Here is a 12,148-nt window from a genome sequence, read left to right on the forward strand (position 1 = left end):
TCAGTTTATACCAGGTTCACTACCAAAGTTATGATAAAATTTAGCATTTCAAGTTTATCAACATTGGTTGCCCAAGACACACGATACAATCGAATCTTTAGAATACGCGACCCGTCCCAGTGCATTTCTGGAGACAAAACCACTATCAACCAATGGACAGACGCTAAGTGGAGAATATACAAGACGCTGGCATCAGATGAACATTTGGAGATCGACAGCAAAATCTTGCGGCCTGACACTGACACGGGGTTAGATTCCACAGTATACCCATTTTCTTCAGAGCATTTCCTGTGATTTCCGCACGATGCGCCTAACCTTTTTCTTGAAGTCCTCCCTCTTCTCCCTCCACTCTTTCTGTGCAATAAATACAACAGGCATACATTCAGAAACAAAGAAATGCACTTTGCATCATTGCAGTAACACATGGTAGTCCCTATGCAACAAACACAAATACTCTGGAGCTGGCACTTGTGACTCGTTCCTGACCCCAACAACTGGTTGATATCTAGATGAAGTAGTGGATGGTGTGTAGGGGCATGAGATGTCCAATGGAATTATGCGAATAATAATTTCATAATGTTTCAGAAAGTACTACAAAAGTTTTTTTATGACACTCAGCACTGAATTTTTCAATAGTGGACATTAGAACAAAATTTGTTCGAGAACAGCAAAGCACACAGCATGATTTTGAGAATGCTGGACACCAAGACAACTTTGACCTCTCAGTGTTGTTGATTTCCTTTTAATACTGACACGATATCTTGCCGTAGTACAAATAAATCCTTATCATTTTAAAATACTGGCATGATTACTGATTGATGGCAACAAGGACAGTAGGAGACAAACATGAAGTATTTTGACATCATAGAGGCCCACAAGTAAAGGTCCAGTAAACGAATCAGTATAAAGTAAATTGTCAGTTGAACTTACAGCTGCCTCAATATTTGCTGGAGACTCGTCATTTGGACTAGAGAGCATAGAAATAATGCTTAGAACTATACTTTCAACCTACAAACAAAAAACAATAATCAACTCAACAATTAGCGAAAGCATACATAAAAATATTCACTGCTGAAAGGAGCCTGCACTTTATCACTCTACCTAGAGACCCAATGAGAGTATTCTCTATCTATCCAGTGGAAGCTAGCAACAATTCTAGAATTGTTCACCACACAGAAGAATACATGTCAATATATTATTAGTAAAGCATCTGCCCGCAAGGCAATCAGCAAATGCAACAATCTCTCAAAGACCAGATGATGAATCCCAAAAAATAAGGAATTCCCTAGCAATAAGCACTCATAAAGCATCAAATCATAATGAAATTCAAAGAGTATACAAATCAGTCAGTGAACTTCTGAATATTGTTTTCGTGGTGTATGGCAGTAAATTTAACTAATAAAGGCTTCCATACGGAATAAGTTAATGGGTATGGGATGGTACTAATACAGAACACAAAATGAAAATGGAGAAGGAATATGTTAGCACCGGAGACATTGTGTACGAAGCCTTACTGTATGCACAGGTGTCCAACGCTCACTGGCAAGCTCATAGCCGTTGGGATCTTCACCAGGTGGATGAAGAATAGAGATACACACCCGCCCATCAGGATAAACTGCCAATTGCCCAAATATTATGCATGATGTCAGAAATCAGAATTACAGATCAAGTATAAATAAATGTGAGTTCACAGCAATAAAGAGCTGACCATTCGGATGCCACATTTCAGATGTAAATCTGACTGATGGTGGGCTGTTCGGGTAATTTTGAGGGAAGCTCATTATAGCATTGAAGTACCCTCCATCACTGCAAAATGAAGGTTAATATTAGTGTGTTACTCAGAAGATAAATAAAATACTTTTACATGATTGCATCAAGAAACTTCAAAGACAAATACAAGGCCAGCAAATCAACAGTTTTATCTTTAAGGTTTGTCAGTAGTTCAAAAAGCTTTAGCTGAGTTTATTCATTCAAGACTCAGATCACATGTTTTGTTTGAGATTGATGTGATTATCAAGTAATGCATTAAAGCTGGAAATATATTGATCACAACTATCCAAACTCCTGAAGGTATTTTTAGGTTCCAGTTAAATTTTCCTTGCAGTGCACTATTTCTTTGCAACAAAGTGAACATAAACATTTGGTACAAGAAACAAACACCTAACCTAATAGCTCCACTGCTTGCTAGTCCATTAGGCCAGTATAGAACCGTGCTGCAATATACGTTATGGTGAGTAGCCAGCCAGCAACAAAACTGACACGTATCACTACTCTATCAATGATGCTGGACAACCATCCGACCACTTGGTCAGGATTTATCAAAGAGAACATACTTCATGATAATTATTCCAGTCTAATATTCATGTTTATTTGATCACAGGCCATCTTTTAATGCCTAGCATGATTGCACTAGGTTTTAAGTCTATGATTTTGTTATCAATATGAACTGAATTTGATCTTCATAAAATGTACCCAAAGTAAGCTAGCATGTATTTTAAGAAATTTTAAACTAACATCTCAAATGTCCAATTCCATGTAACCAATTTCAAATATGCAGCTGAAAAAGAAACTGATAGACAAAAAAAAAACACAGCCACACTAGTTCAGATTATGTAGTGATATGTATGGCCATAAATGACAAGTTGCTTTGCTACTTTCCATGCTGAGCTAATGGCAGGCTATTCAAGAAACTCTCAAGTGTGCTGCATGCTCTTCCATACAAACCACATCCTTACGTATGAGATAACAATTATCAAACATAACAGATGTTTGCAACTGTGCATAACTACATATACACCAAACTCATCTACCAACACTAGTGTTCTTTCAAATTTATAACTATCAGACTATCAGTTACTCAAGTGTTGTTTTATGTGTGCAGAACTCCACAAAATGGCAGGCATACTTACAACATGTGGCGACCATTCTAGTCCATACTGTATTTGAGTAATTAGTAGTCAGTGTATTTACTTCGAATCTGTGTGTTTTCCCTCTACTTCCAACTCATATTTCAAATCTGAACAGGAAGACACATTCTGCTATAAAAATTCTGCTCAGGCACCACTGCACCATATAGCTTGACAAAATTGAAATTCAGGTGGCACTACTCATGCAAGTGCCACAAAGTCACTCAATATTGAATCGCGGGAAACAAAGTGTTCCTGAAGAATTTCTCCCATCTATCTTTTACAAACTCCAAAACAAACATGCAGTTCCATTTCACAGGATGATGTAGCTGAAGAACCCATCCGAAACTACCACGAGACCGTCCCCTGCAGCATGCCAATGGAGCCTAATTCCCCCCATTTTCAAATATGAAACCCAACCCAGCAGTACACACAATTTATCCCGGAACTGCTGTCCCCCTGGTAGGCATATGCAGACCCAATTCTAGGTATTGTACGACCACATATTCAGAAACCACAAATTAGACGATAAACAGAGCAACCCACACAATACGAACCAAACAAATTCGATGGAACTTGGCACCAGCCATGTAGCCAAGTTGTTGCACTACTAGCCTCCTAGGGGTATGCCACCCGCTGCAACAATCAACATGCCAAGCAAATTCAGCCGCACACCAGGCTCCGCTAGAAACGAATCCTGGGGAAAGGTTCTCCGTCGCTGCTTCCGAGCCACAGATGCACACTAAACACCATAATTCTCATGGCACCAACACAGCGAACAAGGAAATCCATAGCGATAAGCGAAACGGAGAGAAAATCCAACTCACTATAGGGTGTCGGGCGGGCCGATGATGGTGACCTGCCACTCGAACACGTTGCTGTCGTCGACCAGCCCAGCCGAGAACCCATCCACCGGGTGCTTCGCTAGATCTGCGCCAAACAACACCATACCGCAAAACCACAAATCAGTCAGCCAATCAATCCGCATGGCTAGAAAGAAAAATCGAGCGGAAACAGATGCAGGGATAACTCAAGCGGTGCCGCACCTCTGAGCTGCTTCTGGAGGAGGAGGCTTGCCTGGCTGGTGGTGGCCGCCATGGGAGGGGATCGGCGGGCGGTGGCTGGGCTAGGTTTTTGCGGCGCGCGGAATGATTCGCGCTCTCGGTACGCGGTGACGCGAATTGATGGGCGCCGCTGGCGCCTTATTTATAGACGTGAGGCGGGGAGCTCGGAGAAGATGGGAATCGGGAAGTGGGGCGAGCGGTGTGGGGAAGGAGAACGAAGCGGTGGTTGACTGGTAGGGCGGCCGCTCTGCCTCTGCCTGTCTCTCTGCTGTCTGCTCTGCTACCCCGTGGCCATGGGGTATCGTATTTATTATGACAAGGGGTCAATTTGGAGCAAGATTGTGACGTCAATTTGGATTTTTGAGTAATTTCAAGTCTTTCATACGAGGATTTTTTTTAAAAAAATGCATTTCATACGAATATACTAGTACTGATGGAAACCATTTCTTAGATAAATTGACTACACGAGCCCTCGCATTCGAACATTTCGTCCTAGCCATCCAGGTGGTTCATCCTATTTGTCATTTTACGTAGTATAAAATGAAGACTACCATTTGGATTTGGCTCACAAGAACTCTACCGAATCGAACCTGTTCCACGGTGCTCGTTATTGGACGAAATTAGTGCGGTCATCGGGAAAGAATCGGTGTCTCTGTCTAAAAAGGCCTAGGACAACATAAACATGTTTGCTCACGTGAGCACAAATAGCAAATAGTACCACTAATGTCAGTGTCAGTTTCACGAAGAGTTTCATGGGCACTAAATTTTATGTCATATACTAGTCATTTTGCTAACTTGGTAAAGTCATTTATGAGGAGAGTTTCATCAGAGGTGAGAGGAGTTCCATTTCTGTGACATTTCGCAACAATTATCTAGTTCTCAGTCTTGATAACTGTACAATAAACTGTATACTGAGATTGGACTACTCAAAATTTGCATCGAATGGTCTGCATCCGATCATCTGAATAGAAAAATCACAAGCATTCTATGGCAACTACCCTATGTTTGACTGGTGGGAACAGTCAGCTTCAGTCTAACAGAGGAGGAATTGTAAATCGTAACGCTTCCTGGGAGAAGGCTGACCCGATTGGAATCACCGCCCTGGAGCCGCCTCCGCGGAATGGCCGACATGCTGTTTTCTGCATCAAAACAGGCAGAAAAATCACAACGCGGAATAAAGAAAGCACGCCGTCGACTAACGAAACGATCCGGCCATCGAACCTGCATGCTTGGCCATCCCCCGCGATCGACGGCTTGTTTTTTAATACAGATCGCAGGAGCCTCACTTGGACAGTTGGACGCTGCCTTGTTCCTGGCCAGCCTTCACTACACACCGCAGCACATCATCGCTCGGCCAGTCGTCCAGCCAGGAAGGCTGCACGGCCGAGCGCCGGGCGGTGTCCTCCTCGTGGTCGTGGGCGCCGGACGCCACCGACGGCAACGCACGCGAGCCGGACGAGCGTTTCAAGCAAATGGGCCGACAAAGGTGGCGTGGGTGCGTGGCTCCGCGCGCGCGGGGCAGGGCTCCCCACCCCGCCCGTCCGTTGCTTTGCCCACGCCGGCCAGCGCGAAATGATGGTCCGCCGGCCGCCGTGCCGTGCCGTGCCGCGCGTTCCCCCTCCCCTCCGCGCGGCAGACGCGTACGGGGAACGGAAGCTTCGGGGTCGAGAATCGGCAACTTGCTCGCCCAACCAAGAGGAGCCCCCCACCCACGTCGTGCTCGCTCTCTCGTTGCGTTGCGCCGTTGCGTGCCTCGGCGAGCTGGTGATGAGGATGTTCCTTCTCCGTTAAGTTTGCGCACATCATCATCATTGCAGCCAGGGCGAACGCCTACGCCCAATTTCCGCGTGGTTCTTTCTGAAACGACGTAAATCGGGTGCTAGAGGTTCGGCATCCATCTAATCTATCATAACTGACTTTGTTCCTCTATCCACAAGTTCTTGCGGTGATTCAGCCAGAGTCTTTCGATGCAAGTATGTCGACAGGAGTGCATGCCGGTCACAGAAGCTCATGACCAGCTCCCCTCCAACAGCAGTCACCGGCCGGCCAAAGCCTACTTGACTATCCATCCACTTTGGCACTTTACACGTTTCAGGCGGATCTATCCTACGCGCAGAGCGAATGATATCTTCTAGGAGCACAAAAAGGACAACACTTTCGCAGCCTCAAAACGTGAGCCGCTGCACGTTACCAGAAACTACAATTTCGGCAGCGAACGATGGCAGCCGTCGGTTCCCACCGGAGAGGGCGACGGATAACGATCGGAACATGCGCGGGTTCCGCTCCCGCCTGGTCGTATCGTACGAGCGGGCAAAGTCGCACGCTTCCGGCCACCAATAGTGCGGTCGACGACGACGCCGGTGGACCATCGGATGCCGCAGCGCAGAGGCAGAGATCCTCCCTGCCCCAGCGAGGGTCGTTCACGCACACCGAATCTAGCTGGGCGTCAAGGGGAAAAGCAGTCGTATCTTTTAGTGCTCTTTAATCAGCAGCCTCTGACCTGACCGCATCGGTTGTCACTTGTCAGTGCCGGTAAAGGTACGAGCTCAGCTGGACAGGATTAGGATTTGGTGAGAGAAATTTATTAGGTACCGTTTGGGTATGCTCGGTAAAATTTAGCACCTGTCATATCGGATGTATCCCTCGCTAAAATTTACCACTTGTCATATCGGATGTTCGGATGCTAATTAGAAGTATTAAACATAGATTAATTATAAAATTAATTGCACAGATGGAGTCTAATTCACGAGACGAATCTACTAAGCCTAATTAGCCCATGATTTGATAATGTGATGCTACAGTAACCATTTGCTAATGATGGATTAATTAAGTTTGTCTCGCGAATTAGCACAGGGGTTATGCAATTAGTTTTATAATTAGTTCATATTTAATCCTTCTAATTAGCATCCGAACATTTGATGTGACACTGCTAAAGTTTAGCATCTAAGTATCAAACACCCCCTTAAGCATTTGGTTCTTTAGGAGCTCCTAAAATTCCTGTCACATCGAATATTTAGATACTAATTAGGAGCATTAAACATAGACTAATTACAAAACCAATTGCACAGATGGAGGTTAATTTGCGAGATAAATTTTTTAAGCCTAATTAGTCCATGATTTGACAATGTAGTGCTACAAACATGTGCTAATGATGGATTAATTAGGCTTAATAGATTCATCTCAGGAATTAGCCTCCATCTGTGTAATTAGTTTTATAATTATCTCATGTTTATCCTCCTAATTAGCCTTCGAATATTCGATGTGACATGAATTTTAGTCCGGACGAAAAGATCCAAACACCCCCTTAACTTGGCAACGTCATCTTGGTTGAACAGTGGACTGCCATTGTAGGACCGACCGATGCTGGTGTGCTCGCTTCGCGACAACGGAGGAGTCCACGGACCAAACGTAATCACGGTTATCTGAAACTAATCCAGTGATTGGGCATCTGCATAGCTCTGATTTAATTCTATACTATATGCTTTTCTTCGTGGCTTGGGGCAGCGTTTGCGAATCCCTCGACGAACTGCCTCTACCTGGAGGTAAGAATAACCCAGGTGGGTGCTTGAGAAATGTTCACACCTGGTAGTGGCGAGCCGTGTGCCTACAGCGGGATGCTCCAGGCGAAAGCTTTTACCGACATCTTATTGGTGATGATGACGACGACGCCCTTGGACGTCGTTTTACCTGTTGGGGATGTCATTGGAGCTCTACCCCTGCTATACGGGGTTCTCTGGGTGAAAACCTTTGTGGACGAGCGACCGCCGCGCCATAAGTGTCGTGCCCTCCTTGAAAGCGTCGTTTCTAGAGACCCAGCTAGGCTTCTGGCAATACTGGTGACGCCAATGGTCATGGGAAGCTGACGCTGGGGGTGGCGATCCCGCCGTGGCGGGCTTGCAGCGCGGCAAGGCGGCACGGTGCAGGATGGCAAGCTTGGCGGGAGTTGCCGAGCTCACGTGGAGGCGATCGTAGTTGTGGGGGTTGCCGCATGTTTGTCGGGTTGGCTGCTTGCAGCGGATCGCGACGGCTGGTGCTGCTTAGCAGCTGTCGGTGCGGCGTGTGACTGCGTCGGAGGACGGCGCTTGCAGCAACGATATCGTGGGACGACTAGGCTTGCAGCAGCCTGCAGCGGGTTGCTCAGCTTTGCTAGGCTACTCCGGTACCGTATATCGTCAGAAGACGACGCAAGTGACTTATTTAGCTTGCTGGCACGGCAGCGAAGGCTATGTGCGTGGATTGTGGAACGAGGTGAAGTCGACCTGCGGCGGCAGCTTGGTTTATCGGGGAAAGATCCCCAGTACCCACAAGGAAGAAGACGGACTCCTACTATGATTTCTCTGTAATCCTACCGGTACTCATACCATGTAATCCTATTAGAACTCCTACTTATAACAGACTAGTAATCTCACCCCCTGGAGTATATAAAGGAGGGCAGGGGTACCTAGATCGGCAGAACCACAACAGAGGATCAAATGCTCAACACCAAACAACACCCAAGCGTAGGGTGCAATATACAACACCCCAAATAGGATGTAGGGTATTACGCTACTCTGGCGGTCCCAACCATTATAAATATGTGTCTTGTGTCCTCGCTTTTACCATCGAGTTTCAGGTCCGAAGATCCCCCACGAACCAATCTACTACCTCGGAATACACCTTGGTAGATTGTTGGGTATAAAACACCAACATCTGGCGTGCCAAGTAGGGGTGATCGGTGAGATCATCGGGCGAGTTTTAAGGACCTCATCATCAAGATCAATCTAGTCGAATCGTCACGTTCGTTATCCTATGCTGACTAGCACATAAGATCGGCGAGTTGATCTGCCTCAAACCGGTGGATATTGCATCGTGGGCATCGTTAAGTTCGAGATGGAGTCTGATCCAATCAAAGCTTTGCGTACAAATCGTCATAACCAGTCAACAAATCGAGGTCGAGCTGATTAACGTGCCGGGTCCGAAAAGGAATAAATCTCACGGAGTACTATAGCATCTCTGAGTTAGTATCGGTCAACACACACAAGGATAAGGTGGAATAACCTCTTCACGTTTCCGTTGGCTCCCGTGCGAAGGAAGGAAATCTGTGGAATTATGCTACACACACAAATGGGACACCACTAGAAGACTTCAAGTGCTTCAAGGCAACACCAAAAATTGGCAATGACGACTCACCGACGATTACTCGTCTCGACTAAAAAATTAGTTGGGGTAGACTTCGTACCATCGACAATTAGTCCGAATCGACTTCGACTAGTCGGCTTCATCAACAACCGTCGCAGCTTTACGACGACCACCACGGCTTCATTGACAATCGTCCACGAATCAAACTAGTTACTTTTTTTAATTATTTTACATAATTTTTTGGCTTGTTTTCCACATGCAGGGCAACGCGCCGACTGCTTATTGGTGCATGACTCTCAACGGAAATTACCCTTCTGAGCTACACTTTGCCAATTATTCCTGTGGCATGCTAACCGACAGCCACGGACTTAATACACCGAATTATGGAGGCTATTGCTACGGGTTTGGTGCACTAAGTTCCGAAAGCTCCGCCACAGGCTTGGTACACCGAATTAGGAGGCTCTGCCACGAAGTTTGATGCACTGAGTGCTGGAGGCTCACAGCGGCTATAGCCTAAGGAGGCACAAATCCTATACGCAGCAACACGTGCTCTCCTTGCCAAAAAGATAGAAAAGTCTCAATGACTACTTTACGTGCAATCGCACATTCTTTTTATCGCAATGCTGACTAATTATTTTAAATGTCTTCTCTTAGCAGTTGTTAATCTACTCGTGCAGAACACGCTTTAATTCGTGAAAGACTCGGATCTTCTGTCATGCGTAAATACTAGGATACGTACACGAGACAAAGATCTTAGATGCGTTGCAGCAGTGCCAATACGCGTACACGAGACAAAGATCTTACATGCAATGGTAATAGCTACAGGGATTGAGAGCCTTAATGTAATAAACTAACTACTTAGGAGAAATATAGCCGAAACAAGAGCCTAACACATAACATTTACTTTCATTACTGAATAAATTTTGGTACTATCTTCAAAATTCTACAAACATGCTACATAATATATGCATATCTTTTTGTAGGACAAGCTTGAGCGTCGACTTTCCAAGACGCTCAGCGTACCTCCAGTGGCTCTGCTAGCTCCCACGCTCAGGGACTAAGCACCAATTACTACTCGAAATATTTCAAATGGCTAATCTAGCTTCCAAACTCAGGGGCTAAGAGCCAAATAACTACTCGACGTGGCTCTTATGGCTCACCTGGTGCATAAGCTCGGGGGCTAGACGTCGCAAAATTACTCAGATGACGATTGGTGTGAAGACTAAAGCTCGCTAGACCCTTGAATTGAATATTTAATCATTTCAAGGCTCGAGGGCTGATAAGCTACACCCAACAATTGATTTTTTCAAGATGAAAAAAAAGATTCAAGATTTTATTGACCGTCAGATTGATTCTTCAATTCAATCTCATGCTCAATGGCTACTCCATATGGAGTGCGACTTTTACCACCCTCGATATCACATTCCAAAAATGAAGATTACAAAATTAAGATGATCAAGGGCTTCAGCACATCATAACTCATGACAGATTTGAAGAACTTTGAAGATTCCGCTAGACAAAGTACTCGAAGAGCACCAAAACTACTCGGCAAGGATCTGAAAAGTACTTGAAGGCTGCTACACTCGACTATGAAGTGCTCGGGGGCTTGTCGGGGATAGAACCCCAGTACCCGCAAGGATGGAAGAAGACGGACTCCTACTTAGGATTCCTCTGTAATTGTACTATGACTCATACCATGTAATTCTACTAGGAGTCCTACCTCATAACCGACTAGTAATCCCACCCACTATGGTATATAAAGGAGGGCAGGGGTTCCTAGATCGGCAGAACCATAACAGAGGACTAAATCCTCAACACCAAACAACATCCAAGTGCATGACGCAATATACAACACCCCAAAAAGGACGTAGGGTATTACGCTACTCATGCGGTCCGAACCTGTATAAATATGTGTCTTGTGTCCTCACTTTTACCTTCGAGTTCCAGGTCCGGTGACCCCCAACCAACCAATCTACTACCTCGGGATACCCCTCGTTAGGTTGCTGGGTATAAAACACCGACATGGCTATTTGATGACCCTGGAAGCGAGGCAATATAGCTCACCATTTTGACGACGACAAAAGAAATGGATCCGTGACAGAGAGTTTCTTCAAGGCGACGAGAGCGAGATGGAGTCCAACGGTGGATGTGGCGAGACCTCCGTGCATTGTGTTTTCGTGGTGGTGACTACGAGGCAGCTTGCGAGAGGTCCGAATCTGGTGGTATCACTTTATCGAGTGGAGTGTGATGTTGCAGCAGCACTACGGCGAAGGATCCTACATGGCGGTGGCCTTGTCAATGCGGTGCGGTCTGTTTTCTTGGTTTCCCCGTTGAGGAGGAGTCATGCCTGAAGGTTCGGCGACTACATGAGTGTGAGACTACCAGGGGTGCTGCGAGGCGGGCTTCGCGTGTGCGTCGTTGCGAGTCGTGTGGCGTGGTGTGCTCTATTGCCGCTGTTTGAGTAGAGTGATGCGAACGCGGTTATATCCCAATCCAACTGGTTGGGTGTAGTGGTTTTGAGTCGCATGCTTATCCGGATTGACGTTCCAATCCAGCTGGACGAGTTAAGCTGTTTTTTTCGTTTCCTTTTCTTTTTCTTGCCTATGGCCTTTTTCCTGCCGCACTCTTGTATTTTTTCTGGTATATCAATAGAAACTTACACTATGCTTCGTTAAAAAAAAAGAGAATACTGCACGGATACTATAATAGTTCCAATGGAAAAGGAAAATGAGTTGTTCGGAAAAAAAAAAGAAAGAAAAAGGCCCAGAGGAGGCGAGAGGCTCCGAAAAGGAGGAGATGGCTTCGTACACATACGCGGGCCTCTCATCAATTTGTTGAGCCCACCTAAAATGGATCCTTTTGAGCCACGGGCCACAGCACAACAACAATGGGCCTCTTAGGTTCAGTGGTTGGAATCCGGGCCTGTTAGGTTCAGTGGTTGGAGTCTGTTTCCTTGTTCGATCTCGAAAGGAAAACAGTAGCAAACACTACACATTCAAAATAACTTAAGTACATGCTCCAAATGTATACAATTTTTGCTCAATTTTTTTGAACTTACAG

At 45.6% G+C, this 12,148-nt stretch overlaps 1 protein-coding gene across 2 annotated transcripts; it reads right to left on the reverse strand.

Moving 5' to 3' along the window:
- On the reverse strand, positions 1–4,251 carry LOC117857620 (ubiquitin-conjugating enzyme E2 7). Of its 2 annotated transcripts, XM_034740381.2 has the most exons (7): positions 3,953–4,251; positions 3,734–3,836; positions 2,166–2,213; positions 1,709–1,806; positions 1,515–1,615; positions 931–1,008; positions 1–354 (listed from the first exon to the last, which is right to left on the reverse strand). In XM_034740381.2, the coding sequence occupies exons 1-7, from the start codon at positions 4,002–4,004 to the stop codon at positions 277–279; spliced, it is 558 nt and encodes a 185-aa protein (XP_034596272.1). In that variant the 5' UTR covers positions 4,005–4,251; the 3' UTR covers positions 1–276. The 2 variants fall into 2 exon arrangements, with proteins under 2 accessions (XP_034596272.1, XP_034596273.1); XM_034740382.2 differs by lacking the exon at positions 2,166–2,213 and having other exon boundaries at positions 3,953–4,250.
- Between the last annotated feature and the right edge of the window lie 7,897 nt (positions 4,252–12,148).

Source organism: Setaria viridis, chromosome 5 (assembly GCF_005286985.2).
Source record: "Setaria viridis chromosome 5, Setaria_viridis_v4.0, whole genome shotgun sequence".
Lineage (NCBI taxonomy): Eukaryota > Viridiplantae > Streptophyta > Magnoliopsida > Poales > Poaceae > Setaria > Setaria viridis.